At 35.5% G+C, this 20,851-nt stretch overlaps 1 protein-coding gene across 5 annotated transcripts; it reads left to right on the top strand.

Moving 5' to 3' along the window:
- The first annotated feature begins 313 nt into the window (after positions 1–313).
- Positions 314–20,532, top strand: LOC123745030 (uncharacterized). Of its 5 annotated transcripts, XM_069306312.1 has the most exons (13): positions 314–463; positions 2,188–2,380; positions 2,909–3,044; positions 3,842–4,056; positions 5,120–5,180; positions 6,254–6,382; positions 8,044–8,189; positions 9,492–9,660; positions 9,821–9,903; positions 10,220–10,286; positions 12,795–12,819; positions 13,294–13,351; positions 19,486–20,532. In XM_069306312.1, the coding sequence occupies exons 1-12, from the start codon at positions 427–429 to the stop codon at positions 13,326–13,328; spliced, it is 1,296 nt and encodes a 431-aa protein (XP_069162413.1). In that variant the 5' UTR covers positions 314–426; the 3' UTR covers positions 13,329–13,351; positions 19,486–20,532. The 5 variants fall into 5 exon arrangements, with proteins under 5 accessions (XP_069162413.1, XP_069162412.1, XP_069162410.1 ...); XM_069306311.1 differs by lacking the exon at positions 12,795–12,819; XM_069306309.1 differs by lacking the exon at positions 12,795–12,819 and having other exon boundaries at positions 13,294–13,490.
- Positions 20,533–20,851: the final 319 nt, after the last annotated feature.

Raw genomic sequence — 20,851 nt, 5'->3', positions numbered from 1 at the left:
GTCTCCCGTTGGAGGTTCCGTGGTCAGACACTGTCATATATATATATATATATATATATATATATATATATATATATATATATATATATATATATATATGCACTTCTACCTATGCACTTCCCCTCTCTATAGGTCACTGAAAAATGACATTATATATATATATATATATATATATATATATATATATATATATATATATATATATATATATATATATATATATATATATATATATATATAATGTCATTTTTCAGTGACCTATAGAGAGGGGAAGTGCATAGGTAGCCCCTTGAGGGAGGGGGTGGCCGGGTGAGGGGAGCAGTAGGAGGGGAGGTGTGTAGGTGTCAACAACACAGGTCCAAGGGGGACGGGCAGCAGCAGCCAAACGACATATTTGGGGCTTGGATGCACTAGCTACTGCTAAATATGTCTATATCAGATCCCTTGATTAAGGAGCTAAAAGGTAAGCCTATAAGCCACAGCTGCCATGTACTAAACATGATTAGAAAAGAAATAAAGGTTTGCATATTGAGGCCTTGCAACGCGTTCTACATGATCTCTGTTAATTGTCAGAAAACTGGTAAATATTTTTCAGTAGTAGACAATGTAAGACGTTATATGTAGGCCTTAGCAACACACATCATAACTTTAGTGCCCTAATATCCACCAGACAAGGGTTAATCTATCGAAACAATAGATTGAAACCACGTAATAGATTAATCTTCCAACAACACTACCATGTCATAGATTGAGGAAGATAATCACCTAGAACTTATGATCCACCAGTTATTGAAAGTTACTGAATAAGTAGGAGCTGTTATAAATAAAAGAGAATCAAACTAACCTCTGACTTCAAAAAAAGGAATGGTAATTCATTGCCATTCAAATCCAACATTATGTTTGTAACTCTTCATTTATGTATGTACTCTTACCTGAATAAAAATGTGAATTTGAATTTGTGCAAATCTCAAGTGTTACCCATATCGGGACTACTGTATGCTCAAGGGACCTCGCCATAAAAGAACTTACTGGATTTGAATATACCTAAGACTCAAGGAAACTGCAGATAACCTATTGGCCCATATGTGACATATTGGATATTTATATCCAAACATGCATATTTTCTGTGCTTACAGAAGAGATGCTTTTTCACCAATAAGGTAATAAAGCCATGAAATTGCCTCCCTGCCAAGTCATAAATGCTAAGACTGCTAAGTTTTAAATTCATCCTGGCCGGGGAGGAGTTACTGTGCATCAATCCTTAACTGTAGCCACTGTTTACTCAACAGTAAAATAGGTACCTGGTTGTTAAATGATTTGGTGGGTCTTATTCCGGGGAATATTTGGATTAAGGACTTGGCTGAAACGCTATGCGTGATAGTGGCTGTAAAAGAATATAAGAACTCTTGTATATATAAATAAATAATAAATTAATAAATTCAGCTGGAAATAATTCTCAGGAATGGTTTGGGTATTTTCGACAAACCGCAGCTTTTCTGATCCTGTTGAGGCCACTAGAACTCGCTACAAGTATCGTTGAATGTTGTTCATGAAACTTGTGCAGATAAATTCCATGACCAACCAACACGTATTGATGATCGCTGGTGGAGTGGTCATGGTATCGGTGTTATTGGTTGGGAGACCCCTGGCAGCCTGGGTTCGACTCCTCTGAGGGTTCATAAACTTATAGTGATATGATTTGTCAAAATGGGACCTCAGTACAAGTCTATAGTATATACAGTACATACTTCCTGTCCACAGACAATGCAAATTATTATATATTTCATGCTTTTTGCCTTAATAAAATATAATTCCAAGGCTCCATGTTGAATAAGGGCCTGGTAGCCACTTTGAGGGGCCAGACCAGAAAGGAAGTGTTGTTTTAACTATACAGTACTTGTTTTACAGTGGCAGATCTCAGTCCTAAAACTTTGTGGGAGGATGATAAGGGCAAAATTTGTTCATGCATGTATTTAAAATAATAAAATTCTATGGGGTTAATTAATAAGTCCAGTAGTTTATAATTGTAACTAGAGGGATTGTAGGCCTCTATGTCACTCAGACATTTCCCACTGATACTATAGTATTCATTTAAAACCATAAATCGTAAGAGGTTATTAACACATGAAAATTATTCTTATGCTAATTTTTATTGGGAGAATAAATTTGTTCATACATCATTTACAGGCCATATCCTTGAAGCTACTAAGGCAAGCTGTAATGGGGGTGTATTGGACACTCAACCATTTCTTCTGCCACTCTGTCAAGTGTTGGAGGCGATTTTTCGTAAAGGATTAAATAATGCTGTCCATTCTGCATTTGGCCTCACTAAACGTGATTACTGGTCTTGGGTGGAGAGAACTGCTCATACATCTGCTGGGTAATGTAATAAATATTGATATATATGGTACATAAATTTATAATTACTAGAGCCTGTTGTATTGATGAATAATAACTATCTATTTAGCTTTATTTCTCTTAACAGAATATGCTAAAACCCTTTTGCTCAGCTTTAGTTGTTGTCTAAACAGTCATAATAGAATATTGTCTCGGAAGTTAGAATACAGTATTTGCTAAGTAACGTTTTTAACTTCATGTGAAAAGATGTGTGATGTATTTTCTTCATGTGTGTAAGACTGATTGGTTTCAAGTCATACTGGTTTAGTGCTGTCTACTGATAATTTTCTTTCTTTCTTACTTTTCTTTTAGGGGACATTCCCAAAGAAATTGTTGATTTTGCTTTATTTTTTTCTTCTTACAGTAAGAAGTACAATAAGTTATATATTATCCATAAGCATCTCTGTGACACAGTCCAAAATGTCATCCAACTACACTGCAGAAAACAATGTCCATTGAATAAACATTAACTGTTTCAAATCAATTTCTTATTTATTTTTTTTATTTCCAGTCTAAAAGGCACTTACAAGTCTACAGTGGAAACTGTTGCAAGCAACCAATGTGTTACAACACCACAAGGCCGTGGACGGCTCTTTATAAGACACGCTCTTAAATCCAAGTGTCTACATGTTCCAGTTGAAACTGTTGTAAGAATATGCCAGATGTTGTTTTCCCTTCTTATTTCTTTGTTAGGTATTCCTGACAGCAATATCTTATTTTAATCATGCTTATTTTTATTTTCGTTTTTCCCTCTGACAGGTCTTCTTTCAATACTTTCCTGAGAAAGCTTCATTGTATTGACTTGAAATCTATAACACTAAATTAAAATAATAAACCTTAAGATTACTTTCATTATTGGGCATTAAAGCCCAATGGCAACTTTTTTTTGGGGGGTGAGCTTCCCAATAAGGTCAGACACCCCATGAGAACAAACCTCACAGGACTTAAGGTCATAGGTGTCACTGACCCAACAGGCAGCATGACATAGGCCAATGAATGCTCATTGCGAGGTAGCAAAGATGATGAACACTCTGTAAGCTTGCCCTTGATCGATCCATAACGGCTCTCATCCTATAACTACACTTAGGTAATTTAAAAAACAAGCAAGTGGCCTCTATTGGACTAATGAGGTCCAAGAATGGCTGGCATTCAACTTTGAGCCGAGGGGTTTGCCCATGACTAACAAATTGGAGTACTACAGGTGGAAGTAACCATACCCTCTCTAAGGTATCCACTCCAGGTATTATTTAATTACAATAGATATACTATAATCATATTTCCATTTTCAGAATAATGTTTCTGGCACTTCCATTGAGCCAAACTCCAACCACCACCGAATGATATTTACTTAAGTTTATCAAACAGTAGTGTTCTGTAATATATATATTTTTAGCATATGATATTTTATTATATTTCATGCACTGTACATAACATTCTCTTTAAGGTACGAATGAGATGCAATGATGGTGTTTATGATGAAGATTCCATTATTGGTAACGAGATACTGGGTGAGATCTTCCTGAGCCTCCTCTACCAGTGCTCACACATTGACTTTGACTTGAAGCTTGAAAATGCATCATTTCTGGATGAAACTTGGCAGCTGCCAGTCTGCCAAGAATATGAACTGGTTCCTTGTATGGATTTAGGGATTTATCTTGGGTAAGAAGTTTGTGCATGTTGATTTATTGAATTCCATCAAATAGCTGAGGCTGTTTTTTAGCCTCAGTTTTTAGCCTCAGCCTCAGTTAGCCTTAGTTTTATAGACTTAGTGAAATGTAAATTCAAGATATGGATAGAATTATAAGTGAAAAAGTAAGATTTTTTTTATCTTTACAATTACAGTTAGCAGTGAGTACACTACAGTATTATTACATAAATTTATTAAAAAATAAATTTAAAGCCTTTATAAATTTTTATGTTATCCAAGCACCTATTAAGGAGGTGCACTAGTATTAAAAACAAATTATAAGTATTGATAACAATACCCCTATCAGATGCTTTAGTTGGAGCCATTCTATGAAGATGTATATGACTGGTATTAAAGTCTGGAGTGTAGGAGTGATAAAATTAGCAAAGCACATAATTTTTGTAGATAATGAAATGCAGTAAGAGCAGAAAATACAAAATGATGGGAAAAATTGCATGTTGCTAGTCTTTCATTACAGGTTAATATATAATTTGTTTATGATTTACCATTATTCTACCCCCTCATGGAGGGGAGGGAGAATTGACACAGTTAATGATGGCTCCTGATCCCTTTCCCTGCTTGAAGCAAAGGTGGCCACTGTAATAGGTTTACGGTTTGGATCATGAGATCCAACTGCTGATGGAGTCGCACGTGGGGTTGCTCTGTGTGGATGAACGGGTATCCAGGCCATGGTTCGAGGGGGAATGGTGTCTTTGCAAGCTGCAATGTCTCAATTGCTTTCCAGTATTTGTATCTGTGGTGTTCCCTGTTCAAAGACCAGGCATCTTGTCTTTTGTTTCACCACTTTCTCTGCACACTATTTTCAAGATTGATGGCTATTAAATCTTGCTTTACCCATTTCATTAATCTGAATGTGCATTTACTGGCAGTCAGCTTTCATACACTAATGATCAAGAGTTAAATAGTAATTTTTAAAATAAAATGCATGAATGTTTTGTATGGTACTAACAATTAATATAAAGTATGGTACCCAGCTTTACTAACCCACTCTTTATTTTTGCATTGTGTGTCCAGTCATGTGAACGGAAGAGCAGTTGTGGTCAAGGTGGAAGAAGGAAGCGTTGCTGCTGAGGATGTAAGCCATCTGTCCACCTTAGGTCCCCCATAATTTTTGTTATATTGCTGTTTAGCTTGTATACCTTGTACACACTGCTGTACTGCATTTGTTGGATGAATAATAATTTGTGTCTATCATTAGCTTGTTATTCATACTTGTTAGTGAGATGCATATCAGCCAATTTACAAGTGTTAATTAGTTGGTAACTGCTCATACAGCCCTCGGACAATATCTCTTTCGATTTCGTTCTATATAACTAGGGCATTCATTGCACTAACCATTTTTCTTCTCTTACTCTACTCTCAACTTACATTGCACAAATTTCTCTTTTGTCAGTCACACATCATTCATCAAATAATTATATTCTAACAATTAATTCAATTTACTCTGTAAATGTTGATGAATCATTTATTAATTGTTTTAAAGAAAAAGAGAAGGCATCTGCACCATCCCAAGAATATGCTCAGAACTCTTTAAAGGCCTTCTCTGTTATCTTTGTCATATGCTTTTTCTAAATCCATAAATACCATATAAACCTGATCTACATACCATCTTTCACAACAGAACATGCACCTTTTTCATCACTTATCAATTTCTCATTAATGTCATGGACTCTTCTGATCACTCACTTGCCATACAACATTTTGTGAACTAATGATTAGCAGCATGACACTTGGTATAGTGTGTTTTTACTTTTATACAGCGGTACAGTCACTGCTCTTTTTCCAATCCTCTGGCACAGTACTGTACTACTATTACAGTCTTGGCAAATTCTCCACACCCACTCCAATCAGTTTTTTAACACAACTTTAATAATTTCTGCTTGTCTCTCATCACCACCTGCAACTTTCCCATATTTCAGCGTCTTCACTTATGTACTCATCTCATTCATAGATACAGCAGCTCTCATGTGGACTCTGCATTCAGCTCAGATCATCATATCCAATCATGTTCCAGTTAGCACCTCTTTCAGTACTTATGTTAATTAGACTTTCAAAGTGTTCTCTCCATGTACTGTACTTCTAATCTCTCACCATTTAACCTATCCCCATGCCTATTATTTTGTATTTATTTGTTATATTATTTTACAGAATAAGATTGAGATTGGAGATGTAATAGATGAGGCTTTTGGCATTTGCATCAATGGGTGGCGACGAGGTCGCGTATCATCTCTTTTGCGACAGAAAAGGGGGCTTCCAGTATCATTAAAGGTTATCAAAGTAAGGATGGAATTCATAATTAATTTTTACCATATTATCTTGATTTATATGTACCTGAAATGCCATTTCAGATGTACAAATTAAATTCAGCCACTCGTGTAAGTGGCTTTGCCGTAGTTGATGTCATTAGAATCCCCATTCTATTCAATCTGATGCTTCCTCATTAAGTCTGTCTATCTTTTCTTTGAATTACCTTGCCTCCCATATTATATTTATGATATTTAATGTTACTAATATTCTATGTTTCTCTGCAATGGTAAATTTATAAGTATTGTTGTATATACTTGTATGTTACAATTTATCATTGTTGTCCTTTGTTTCATCATCCAACTTTCCATAGGACACCACCTTTTCAAGGGGGATGAGGTGCTCTGACACTATAAGTCAGTTGAGTGTGGCTTATGAAGCCTTTTTCTTGGCCAAGGGAAAGGATACCAGCCTTTTGGCTACATCACACACATGTTTACTTTGTGTAGAGATCTGTACTCTCCCCACTTCTGTATATCTGGAATTCATGTCTGCCTTGGAGCTGCAGTTCCTTCGTGGGCAGTTTGTTTTTTTGGTGGAGGATAATGGTAAATTCTGATCAGTCAACTGGTTAAGGGAATATTGGAGGGTGGCACCAGTCTTGTGCTAGGGTCTGCCATAAAATCTTCTAGTGATTATTTATATTTAGCCTTCCATTACCTGTGGGCTTGCCAATGTAACTACCCAGTAGAAGATCTTCTCATATTGGTTTCTGTGGTGGATGGGAGGATAGGAAAGTAAAGTGGTCACAGGCACGTTTAAACAAATTTTGGCACCCTAGAGTGAAAACAAAGAAGGGGACAGGAATCTGGCACTTGAGATTTATTCATTGGTGTTATAAGAAGAATAAGAAGATATGCAGATAGAGGGCTACATGAAGGAGTGGTAGTATCTACACTTGTCTGTATGTGATATGCCTGGTAAAGCATGAACAAAAAGTTCAAGAGGTAGAGCAGTAGAAAATGTTAATCTTATATACACCACAAGTACATATAAGATTACCCTAACACCACAAGTTTTAGGGGAATAGATGGAGTAAGAAATTAAAATGTAATTGAAAAATGACATAAAAGTCAGCTGGTCATCGGATTAAAGTGAATTTATTTGAGAAGGTTTGGTCATATTGAAAGAATAATATTTAAGTGATGAACAGTTTATTTGAGTGATTTGTAGATATGAAGAGAGAGAAGTCCAAGAAAATAAATATACAGTATTGAAAAGGAAAATGAATGTAGATTAAATGTAAACAGCACACATGAAAAGGCATAAGACCACATGGAATTGGTCTATTAAGATGGAGTGTGTTTTAACATTTTTTAAATACCTTGCATGAAGCAATTTATACCTAGTTGTTTGAAGGTTTTTGGTACTACTCTAGATGTATTACTGGACTGTAATGTGCTGATTTTATGTGATTCTGCTGTTTGTGATGTGGAAGATATGGCATGGATTGGGATGTCTTTTTGAGTATCTTTGACCTTTTTTCTATATTGTTCCTATCTTTTGAGTTGATGCATTTTCATCCCATAAAAGTAAGAATGAAGTAATAATCTGGAATTCATGTCTATATATGATGATGAGGTAAATGCTACCTCATGGAACCTACATATTAATCTTATATTAATCTTATGCAGGGTCACTATTCTAATGGTTCTGTGTTTCCTGGAGTGGTGCCTCTCCTTCGACGTCTCCATTTAGATGTGGACAGTCTTCAGGAACAGTTTCGAGAAGTTGCTTTGGCGGAAAATCAGGAGACATCACTAATTAGTAATCAAATTGGGTAAGATGGTAACAATGAAATGGATTGTCAAGGTATTTTGCCTCATAATTAATTAATCCTGACCTGACAGCTGAGTAGACAGCGCTCAGGATTCGTAGTCCTAAGAATCCGGGTTCGATCCCCGGTGGAGGCGGAAACAAATGGACAGAGTTTCTTTTGCCAAGATGCTCCTGTTCACCTAGCAGTAAATAGGTACCTGGGAGCTAGATAGCTGTTATGAGCTGCTTCCTGGGTATGTGTAACAAATAGGAGGCCTGGTTAAGGACCAGGCCGCAGGGACGCTAAACCCCGAAATCATCTCAAGATAACCTCAAGAAGATACTCAATAGGGCTAATACAAATCACAAAATTGTATAAACAGGATGTTCAGATCTTTTGTTTGTTTACCAAATTATAATCTCAACAATACTCAACCATAGCATGATTTTTACCATTTTTCTGCCATTCTTAAAAATATACTGCATGCCCCAAAATTTTATATACTCTATAAATAATATTGAGGTGTGTGTATTGTGATTCTTGCATTACAGCTTTATTTTAAGATGAGGTAGCATGAATAGATTTGGCTAAGGAAATTATGAAAACATTATTTAGTACTACACGACTTTTGCAGTCATGGACAACACAGTCATAACACTCCCTTGCTAAGTACAGTATTATGCAAATTTCCTATTACAGTATTTATTGTGTCGGACATTAGAAAACTGCATTATATTTTTTACTTTATTTCTAATAAAATATAGATGGCAAAACTTTGTAGAGCTGGATAATGTTGATAGTACTGGCAGAGCTTGTCAACAGACAACGTAATGACACTCTCAGCTATAAATACTTTGATATATGATGTAAATTTGCTCTTATTTGTAACTCCTTATATTACAAATTGATGTGTTGTTTATTTGTCTCTTTTTGTTGGATAAAAAGAACCAAAGATCATTTATTCACAAGTTACAAGTTACTGTATTTATAATTTTCATGTTTAGGAAATCTGTTTGTACCATCTTTCGTGTTGTTTAGGATGGCATAGTGCTGATGTTGCCAGAATGGACATTCAAAATGTTTATCCCATTTTAAGCAGACTTTTTTAATACCATTGTACAAAACTAAAAGTCTGCTATGTGATTTAGTTTTTTGTTTATCTTAATTACTTTTTATCTTTAACCTTCTCTTGATCTATTTTAGTTACTGTATCTGTTGCTCTCTTAGGCTTATTCCATGCAAGTGGGTTTGAACAGAATATATGTACTGTTGTTCACCTACTGACTGCTGGAGTTTTATACTGCATTGTATATTTTCTTTTAGGGGACAGGCAGTGCAGTACTTGGGTAGTGTGTCTGTGGGTGGCTGTGGAGATGTGTCACAGATTGAACACGCTGTTACTGCAGTTTCCAGTCAAAACAGGCAACCTGTAGGCGTTTTACTAATCACTGGTGAAATTGGTGTCCAGACCTTGCTAAGAACTAACAGAAAGGTACTGATTCCCTACCGACATTTTAAATAAAGGATTATATAAGCATAAATTATTTGTTTTAAGTTTTCTTAGATGTAATTAATTAATGTTCATGATCTTTTGTAAATGAAAGAATATATTTAATTATCTGACCCAATCTAGCTGTTTTCTGTGGTTTCAGATGATCCTGAACCATAGTTATACTGAAATATCATCGTGCGGCAGAAGGAATGACATGACGGATTATTTTGCTTATATTGCTGGGTAAGTTATTTTTTATGGCATTTTTCTCAGATGAAATTGTCAGTGTAATTATAAATTTTTATATGAGATTTTCATATTATATGTACTCATGATATCATGAGTACATTTGATATATGTACTAGATATAGATATATGAATAGAAATACACGTTCATGTACGAATAATAGTTCATATATATAGATATATGAATAGAAATACTTCACATAAATTTACAAGGTAATATTAAATTGATTTTTTCTTTTGTAGAACATGTTATTCCTACAATGTCATAATTTTGTCAATTTAAATATGTAATAGCAATCAAATTCTTTTATAGGGATACCAGCTGCTCTATATCATCCCACTTCACATGTTATGTCTTTAGGGCAGCAACAGTGGAACAGGTAAGGCATTCACACACATGTAAATTGTAATATGACAAATATTATAATATTGATCAGTGTTTTTAAGCATGGTAGTGTGATTTAATGTTTGAAATTAATGACAATTATGAACTTAAAAGGTTTAACAAGAAATGACTAGAAGTAATGTATAGTTATTTGAGAAAATATCATAAGTATTGCATCAGGTTTCAGAGAAAGGCCTCTCAGTAGCTCCCATAGCCATGAATTCTGGACTAATGATCTAGTCAAAGATTGACTGATTGATGAAGATTAAGCCACCCAAAAGGTGGCACGGGCATGAATAGCCCATAAGTGGTGGCCCTTTTGAGCCATTACCAATATCAAGAGCAGATACTGGAGATCTGTCGAGGTGCGACTGCACCCTGCGTGACGGGAGATGTCTCCCATCTAGTCAAAGAGGTTTTGGACAGGAGCTTTATGTGCAGTCATATGTGTACTAGGCAGCAGCCTCCACCGGGCCACTTGGTAGCTCAAATCAAAACCTGGTGTCAGTTGGATTAGTTAACAATTAAGTAGTTCAAAGAGATTTGTGCAGATTTCATGTTTTTCATAATTTCTCAGAGGAAGTATGAGTGTTTTTATATTTTCCTAAATTTTTAGAGTGATCCATCTTGGTAGTGGCTTGCTCTCTGTTCTCCATAAGTTTCCCCACCACATAGAGTAGATAAGACTGCTTGAGAAGGTATTTATTTAAGGTGTGTCAAGAATGTCATGGGAAGCTTGGCATGGTCAGTTTCCTTTGTGCTGGTGATATAAGCTGATTGGAGCTCCAAGGGTGCAAGCCAAGAATTATTTTTTATTTAGTCTGTAGAGCCTTTTATAATGTACTTGCGAGAAAGTTATTAAAAACAGATTTTGCAAATTTAAAAAAAAAGGAATTCCAAGATTTGATCATTCCCACTAAATGGTTAGCCTTGTAATACCTGGTGTAAATAGCTTTGTAAATACTTAAAATACTCAGATTAACTGAATAAAGAGTTTTTAAGTTTATATACAAAAACAAATATTAAAATAATAGCTGGGAACCACTTTGTAATTATGAGTAAGTGTAATTACCTAAGTGTAGTGACAGGATGAGTTACGCTCGTGGTGTCCCGTCTTCCCATTACTCTTTGTTATATAACGTTTTGAAACTACTGATGGTTTTGATCATAATGAGTACCCACTTTCCCAAAATAAGTGTAGGCCATTGTTTGGACTATCCAATGGGGACCATTTGCTTGTGTACTGTACCTGACCTTTAGTATTTGCTTCGTGTGCATGTATTTACAAGTCTCACTTGTTGCATGGATTGTGATATTCACTACAAGGTGCATGTGATTAGGGCTGCCCTTCCCTAAGTATCTCACTCTGGACAGTACAAAAATCATGGACTTCTCTGCAGGGCCCTACAGTTAGGGGCATTCAGGATTTTTGTTGTGCAGTGCACTAGGACTCGTGCTTATCATACATCACTCTGCTGACACCCTTCATAGCCATGTTTATCCTGTAATTTCCTAAGTGTGGTTACAGGATGAAACCTATGCTCGTGGTATCCCATCTTCCCAGTACTGTCATATAACGCTTTGAAACTATTGATGGTTTTGGCATCCACCACCTTTTCACTTAATTTGTTCCAACAGTTTGCCACTCAGCAAAAAGAGAACTGTCAAATGTTTCTTTGCCAGTTTTGTTTCCTTAGCTTGACTATGATCTGTCATTCTTGAAAATTTGATTTACCTGAGGGCCATTAACCCTAGTGGCCTCGACGAGGACAGGAAGCCGACGGCTTGCTGAAGGTCCCCCCATTTGCCTTGATCTTTTCCACGTATATTTTAAAACTCTGCATTCAGGAAATTGCATGTTTCAAGAATTCTTCCTTGTCAATTTTGTAGATTCCTGTTACTATCTTGTATGTAGTGATCATATCATCTCTGGGATGTTTTTACATGAGCTTGTCTTCAGCTGTTGGGTTGAGAAGCTTCATGCTCTCCTTCGTAGGTACTGTATGGATTTTTTTCTTATTCCCTGGTGGGCATTTTCTTTGTAGCCTTCTTTGGCAAAGAATAAGATGGTTGACTTCCGAAGGAGTGCTTCGGTGATTGAAGTTTGATTTGTATGGCTGGGGTGTATCATTTGTTGTCCTGTCTCGGTGGTTCATTGCTACCTGTGCAACACTTGCTTTGCTTTAGTGGATACCCTGTTTGTTAACCCAGTGTCCTTGGTTGTAAGGCACAGTTCACTTACTTTCTGGATGCGCTCTCAGTGTGGGTGATCATAACAATCCCCAGTTTTATGTGCCTATATGAGGGGTGGGTGGGGTCGGCTGTGGTTTCCCCAGTAGTCCAAATACCTGTAGGACATCTATGGATGATGCATCTCCGTAGGATGGAGAGCATCTGAGTGAGATAGCTTCAGGAAGCCACCGAGGCTTTACCAGAAAAAGGCATTTCATTACATTCATTGAAAGGTTTTTGGTTTAACAAAAATAATTCATTATCTTTTCAGTCAAGAGACATCCTTTTAACTCTCGGTAAGTATTGAAAACATGTTTAAAATTTTTGTTACTTTAACTAATGTGGCACATTACATTGTTATATAAAGTCTAAGTAATAACTTGAATATAATAGATTTATAAAGACAATAAAACTCAACTTGGTGTCAGTACTTTCTGCTCTATTCAAACAATTGTGTGTGTCAAGTTTAAAGGAAATTCAAGTGTTTTGTGGTGTAGAGATGTCTATGGTTCTATTAGCAAGGACTTTAAAACTTGGTACGACCCATTTATTATGAAATTAAACTATTTTAGGTTTCCTTGCCTTGAATTAAGTGCACCTGTGTGTGGTACACTTGATGCTGTAACCCTTGCTCAGATTACATTCTCATTTGTTTGTTAATGAGATTCCCTGTAATTATTGTGGTCATGTATTCTCATAATTTGTCCATTGTTTATAAAAAATCTTATGCTGTAAATACATATTTTGATTAAATTGTATTAACATTTCAGCGGATGGATTCCATAGAACACACTGGGCTGTGTAAAAGAAGACAGGATTTGATACAGGGTAGTACAAAAATTATTGTTCCACCAGCTGTTTTATATCAGGAGTGTGTATGTGACATTTGCTGCAGGGAGAGTTATAAGAGATGTGAAGTACTGGAAGCTCTAGCGAGATGCTTTATGTTAACCTTGCAACATAACTGGTATGTGAACAATTATTTGAGGGTTTAGTATATAAATTATTTGATGGTTTAGTATACATGTGTAACATTAAAACAGTTGTAGCTGTGCTGTAGAGTGTATGGTTTGTGTATGTTTATATCTTTGTATATTTTGGTGTACAACTTAAATTTTTACCCATAAGCTTTTCAGGTAAATGATAGAAGTACTGTACTTTTACACTGCACACAGAAATCACAATGGCGTGATGCATCAAATGAACAAATCCACAAGGGCCGTAAGGAGGGTTTGAACCTACGTCCGAGAGGATCCCAGACCGTGTGGATTTGTTCATTTACTGTACCTTTGTTAAAGGACTGTCAGACTTTAGGATACATCCTTAGGATTTTCATTTGTAGCTCGAATTCCACAAGCAAGTATAGATACAGAACATTCCATATCAAATATGATATCTTAATAAACTTTTACAAATTCTCCAAACCAAATACAAATCCCTACCACCCCTTCCCTCAAAAAAAAAAAAAATGCTCAAGTCTATTTGGTATTTGTAAATTATCACCATATTGTTGTGAAGTGTATAATACATTCATTGTATTTAGTTTGCAGTTGCATTATACTTTATTGAAGTTTGTGTGTGTGTGTTCTGCTAGGTAGTACTGTAATATATAAATAGGGCTGGTTGACTTGCATAGCATTACTATACTATAATCTCAGTGAAGAACTATTAAATTTGCAAAATATCTGAAATACTGTATGAAGATTATAATTCCATACAAGCAACAGTAACTTAGTTGAAAAGACATTATCTTCAATAATGTTTCACTTGTAAGAGCTTAATTAAATCCAGGAGGCTTATAGAACAGATGAATTCAGCCGAACAAGTCTATGTGGGTGGGGACGAGGACAGGTTGACGAGTTTAGCAGTTACCAGGGAGGATGTTCTTAAACAAATAGTAAAACTCAAACCAAACAAATCCCCAGGGCCGGATGAAGTGTTTGCTAGGGTGCTTAAAGAATGCAAAGAGGAGCTTTGTGACCCACTGTCAACCATATTTAATAAATCAATAGAGTCAGGCAGAGTGCCAGAGTTTTGGAAAGTTGCTAATGTGATACCAGTTTTTAAGAAAGGAGATAGATCACTTGCGTCTAACTATCGACCAATTAGCCTAACGTCTATTGTGGGAAAGTTACTCGAATCTATAATAGCAAATAAAATTCGTCTTCATCTTGAAAAACATAAATTAATAATTGAGTCGCAACATGGTTTTATAAATGGCCGTTCATGTTTAACAAATTTGTTATCTTTTTATTCTAGCATTGTTGAGGCAGTTGATAGTGGTAAGGATTGCGATGTTGTATACCTTGACTTTAGCAAAGCTTTTGATACAGTGCCACATGAAAGACTGATTAAAAAAAATAGAGTCTCATGGTATTGGGGGTGCTATATTAAGCTGGATTAGGGCATGGCTATACCAAAGGAAACAGAGAGTTAGTATAAATGGAATCAAGTCAGAGTGGGAAAATGTTGTAAGTGGAGTGCCTCAAGGCTCTGTCCTGGGACCTCTGTTGTTTATAATATATATAAATGATTTAGATTCAGGTTTGAGTAGCAACATTTGCAAATTTGCCGATGATACGAAAATCGGTAGGGAAATTAATTCGGAGGAGGACTCACTATCACTTCAAGTTGATCTAGATAGGGTTTTGAAATGGTCAAAGGATTGGCAGATGCAGTTTAATGCTGATAAATGTAAAGTTCTGAGGTTAGGTAATGATGATAGAGTTACAAGATACGAGCTAGATGGTGTTGTGATTGCGAAGTCGGATTGCGAAAGGGATCTGGGAGTTATGATTAGTAAGAATTTAAAACAAAAGGATCAATGCATAAATGTTCGTAATAAGGCAAATCGGACACTTGGATTTATTAATCGCAGCGTTAGTAACAAGACACCTGGTGTGGTTCTCAAGCTATATCTTGCTCTAGTTAGGCCCCATTTAGATTATGCAGTTCAGTTTTGGTCGCCATATTATAGAATGGATATAAATTCACTTGAACGTGTCCAGCGTAGGATGACTAAGTTAATTCCCCAAATTAGAAATCTTTCATATGAAGAAAGATTAACAAAGCTTAAGTTGCATTCACTGGAAAGGCGAAGAGTTAGGGGTGACATGATAGAGGTTTACAAGTGGATGAATGGACATAACCGGGGGGATATTAATAGGGTATTAAAAGTATCAACACAGGACAGAACACGAAACAATGGATATAAATTGGATAAGTTTAGATTTAGGAAAGACTTGGGTAAATACTGGTTCAGTAACAGGGTTGTTGATTTGTGGAACCAATTGCCGCGTAACATTGTGGAGGTGGGGTCCCTCGATTGTTTCAAGCACGGGTTGGACAAGTATATGAGTGGGATTGGGTGGTTATAGAATAGGAGCTGCCTCGTATGGGCCAATAGGCCTTCTGCAGTTACCTTTGTTCTTATGTTCTTATGTTCTTATGAATTATCTCTAACATGTTCTTCAGCCACCAAAAGCCCAGCTTGACTAACTTATTAGTTCTAGGACAACAGAATAGCAATCAAACAAGAGATTTATACAAGCTGTTATGAATAGAGTATCTGATTCTAAAAGAGGATATGACTGACTATCAAGGAAAGTCAGTCAGTAACTTTTGACAATGTTCCTCACACAAGACTTATGCAGGCTAGAGAAGCAGGCTGGCATACCAAGAGGAGGACTATATTGGGTCAAAGAATATATTTTAGGATGGAAGCAAATGGGCAGTGAGAGAGATACAGTACTAGAAAAAAAAAAGTACCTCAAGAGTCGATAATAGGGCCCATCCTGTTCCTGACATACTATACATAAATGATCTAACAGAAAATAAGTTCATTCATATCTATGTTTACTGATAATGCAAAACTAATGAGTAGGATTTGAACAACTGCAATACATTGCATAATACATTAGTCGTAGCAAAGGTCTGTGAAATGGTTTCTGGGCTTTAAGTTAGATAAATGAAAAGTTATGAGGATGGGCATAGGAGTGAGAAAATAACAAATACAGTTCAGAATGAATGGAAGGCACCTTCCCATTTCAGCAAGAGATATATATTTGGAAGTTGACATAACTCTAACTAACACCAGAGGCACACATTAGCACCATATCACTAACACCAGAGGCACACATTAGCACCATATCACTAACTAACACCAGAGGCACACATTAGCACCATATCACTAACTAACACCAGAGGCACACATTAGCACCATATCACTAACTAACACCAGAGGCACACATTAGCACCATATCACTAACTAACACCAGAGGCACACATTAGCACCATATCAACCAAACTGTCTAAATAGTCTTCAAAAACCTGAACAAAGGACAATATCTTTCTGAATGTTATACACAACTTATGCAACACTTGCTCTTGGAAATGCTGCCCAGCATAGGATGCCCCACTTAAAAACTATTAAAGCTCCAGAGGTTTATTTCTGAGCTAATGTGACCAAAATCACAAATGAATTTTACTGTCATTTTATTAGGATGGAATCCAGAATACTGAATATAGTGACTTTTCTTTCTGATGGTTCAGAAATATTAATATTGTTAAATGTTTTTGCATAATATAAAATATGTTATTTGTGAGTGTGTGTAAAAGTTTGTGACAAGTTTTATTATAAATGAATGTGTGAACTGTGAGTGACCATGATTGTCTAAGAATGCATGCATGCAAGGTGGGCAACTGTGAATGACCATTGTTCAATTCGCCTCATTTAGTCCTATTATCAAGATGACCAACTCCATTCTTTCTCAGAACATGTAGGATATGTCATAGAGGTGTAACGGTGTTATCAGTCAATATTTTTCAGTACAGTATTAGCACATCTGTTGTGTAGCCAGCACATCATTGGAGACGTGTGCCAGTGTATTGCCGATTTATTCCTAAACCTTAAATATCCTATACTGTATATTTATTAGGGATTGCTGAAGATGAGAAATAAAGATGATCTTCAGTAATAATAATGAAACAACCAGTGATGGCTCATTCCCCCAACATAGCAAATACTTGCCAATATAGTGTGGATGTGCACCAAACTTCAGCACAATCACTACAATTAGCAGAACTAACAGCACCAAGGTTCCCATGGCATGGGTTTACAATATACCCTGTAGTAATGAGAATATATATAAATGAAACAGCTAGAAACTTTACAGTGAGGGTTTCCAAATTTAAATTTATGTATCGTATAGATAGCAGCAGTGTTTGCACGACCTTTACAAGACAGGAAGAACCCCTGAACTTTAGCATTCTTAAACTCATTAAAGAAAACATCAGAAGGCAATGTATAGAATTTGCAGCCATTGAACATTACTACCATTGAACCTAGAAAATGTAGAAAAATTCAGCATTGCTACTCTACTTGCTCAATGCTTAAAAAAGTTATGAATCATATAAATAATCTGTCCTGCTTCCTCTACTATTTATAACTACAAAGCCCAGAGTATCCATTGGATTTGATAAAGTTCTTACTAACTCATAGCTGCATACATCAAGTTCTTACCTTTATTTATAAAGATTTGATTAAAAGGGTATCATTGTGTGAAAATTATATTGAAAAAAGTCACAACTGTCAGAATAGAGAAGAATTAGAAATGCACTTTATAGATGAAGCTGCTCAAGGCACTTTTGGGCTTCCAAATGAAGATAATAGAATGTGGTTATGTCTTAATGATTTGCATGATTGACTTCTTGCAATTTTGGAGCAAGATAAAGATGTATTACTTGCTATGGATTTTGTAACTATCTACATCATAAACTAACATTTTGGTCATTGTAAATCATTTTCAAATTCAGTGACCACACAGCATAAGGAAATTGCCCATATAAATTTGTACTTGCTATGAAAGGTGAGATACTGGAAATAGTTCAGTTATTTAGCACAGTAACTTTCATCCAAGCTGATGGAAACTTCTCATGTTATCTTGTTAAACAACATGTGGAATCTTGAACATTGGTTGATTTTCAAACTGCACATGACATTCCCAGGAAGAGAAAGAATTCAGTTATTTAATAATGCAGTCCTGAATGTTTTTAAAGTGCAGTACTTACCTTCAAAGGCTGTTTTTACTCTACCTTTCTGGTTAGCTGCTGCTATAGGTTTTCTATTATACATATACTGTAACTAATTAATATTTATGGAATTCAAAGTAGAACAAGTCAAGTTTTGATATATTAAATTTTTTGTGTGTGATATTTTGACTTTAAATTATTTCTCTACTGAGTGATATAATTTTTACTCCTTTCATAAGCATACATGTTCAAAAGTGGTTATTAATAGATAAATATATATTTTAATCCAAAAGCTTTTATATATATATACAGCCTCTGACCAAAGATTGGCACCTTAGATTGCTCAGTAATATAAGTTATGTCTTAAATTTACTAAATAAACATTTGTTCCCATTTTTGTCCTTCACGTTTAAATTTAGGTGCTGTAACTTGTAGGTTATTCAATGTGGCAAATACAAACAAGTCTATAATATTATAGATGTATAAATAGCTAAGGAGCTCTTGAGCATATTTGATTTGAAGTTGTGGTGACCTACCTTGAGGTGGTTCCCAGGATCAATGTCCTCATGGTTGGTGGTCTGGTCAACTAGTGTTAAACATCGCTGCTCGCAGTTCGACATACGAATCACTGCCTGGTTGATCAGATATCCTTTGGGGGGATTTACTGTGAGAGATCAGCTAGTGTACAATATATATATTTACTTATTCTAGTCAATGTGTGACCAAATCATGTATCGAGTACAGTGGAGCTCTGCTTTAATGGATCTATTCATTCTGGTCAAGATATTTAATTGCATACAGTACAATACAACCTCTGCATGTTTTCTGCAATAATTACAATCTTTTTCACACTTATGTTTTGCTGCATTAGTGCACATGTTTTGCATATTTCAATATCAAAATCACTTTGTTGATTTTGTTTACATTTTCAGCTTAATGATTGTGCAACTCTCCTCTACCAGAATTCTCAACGGAAACGGCCCAGTCCGCTACATGCAGAGATCATTTTGAGTAGTCATACTTTTTATTTACTTTATATTTATCTACGTTATTGCAATTAAATTTTTTTATTGTTCACACTTTAAAGTAATTTTTCTTTATTGGAAGTTTTAGTGTATTTAATCCTAAAAATTTATTATTATTTTTGTTAAACTTATTTTACAAATACTGTATTGTACTGTTTCAATTTCCAGATTGCAATTGTAATTATGTATTCATAGGAAAGGCAGCTCAGAATATAACATTTATGACTTGTTAATGATGTGTGATCATTCTCATCAGTTTTATACTTTTAAATGATTTTAATATAATTTAGAGAATTAATACTCAAGACTTGAAGAAATGTTTTAAAATGATCTGCACATTTCAGGCGAATTAAATATATTTACACCATACTCTACAGAGTTGTTTGACCAGACCACACACTAGAAGGTGAAGGGACGACGACGTTTCGGTCCATCCTGGACCATTCTCAAGTCGATTGTGAATAATCGACTTGAGAATGGTCCAGCACGGACCGAAACGTCGCCGTCCCTTCACCTTCTAGTGTGTGGTCTGGTCAAATTACTTTAGCCACGTTATTGTGACTCATCGCCTGTCAACAGAGTTGTTACGTTTAATAACGAGAACAATATAACACTGTACACGACTTAAATGTAACGAGTGATGTTTATTAATAACCAGAATTTCCCAACTGTGAATTAAATAATATAATGATATGCACTTTCCTTAATAGATCTGGGAAGAAAGACTTTAAAATAAAAATTAGATTATTTGTGCAAGAAACGTTGTAAATGCTATTCAAACTACTCGATATGATCTAATGTTTTGAGAGGCATATTTACATTAAACGACAGGTGAGTTTATACTAAAATTGTAATATGATTATTGTGTTACTACCATTAACAGTAAGCATTATACAGCAATTGAATTGAAAATCTAATACAATAAGGCACTTTACAATAAATGTGATTGTTAAATCTTAAATTATTTATTCCTTGTAACATACTTTCAAGAGTTCATGATTACTGTGTTTGTATATTGATCATTAAGTAATTATTACAAGAAGGCACCAAACCTGTTAAGACTTAATACAGAATGTCTCAGAATACTGCAAAATTCCTACATTATTCAGGATGCCAATACAAGAGCAAAAAGATGCAAGATGAGCAAAGTCAAAGGTATTAGATGTATGCAGGAACAGGACATTCTATAAGGCAATGTGTGACTGTTAATGAGGGAATGCAGTTCTACCTTTGAATCCTGTAGCAATTTTAGTTCCTCTCTAGATTTATTCTT

This window comes from Procambarus clarkii, chromosome 57 (assembly GCF_040958095.1).
Source record: "Procambarus clarkii isolate CNS0578487 chromosome 57, FALCON_Pclarkii_2.0, whole genome shotgun sequence".
Taxonomy (NCBI): Eukaryota; Metazoa; Arthropoda; class Malacostraca; order Decapoda; family Cambaridae; genus Procambarus; species Procambarus clarkii.
Note: the sequence above shows the minus strand (reverse complement) of the source record. Positions and strands in the feature narration are given on the sequence as shown.

Coding starts and splice junctions, on each gene's coding strand:
- LOC123745030 (XM_069306309.1), top strand. CDS start 427: ATGTCTATATCAGATCCCTTGATTAAGGAGCTAAAAG. Junction 464..2,187: donor CTTGATTAAGGAGCTAAAAG/GTAAGCCTATAA, acceptor CATCATTTACAG/GCCATATCCTTGAAGCTACT. Junction 5,181..6,253: donor GAAGCGTTGCTGCTGAGGAT/GTAAGCCATCTG, acceptor ATTATTTTACAG/AATAAGATTGAGATTGGAGA.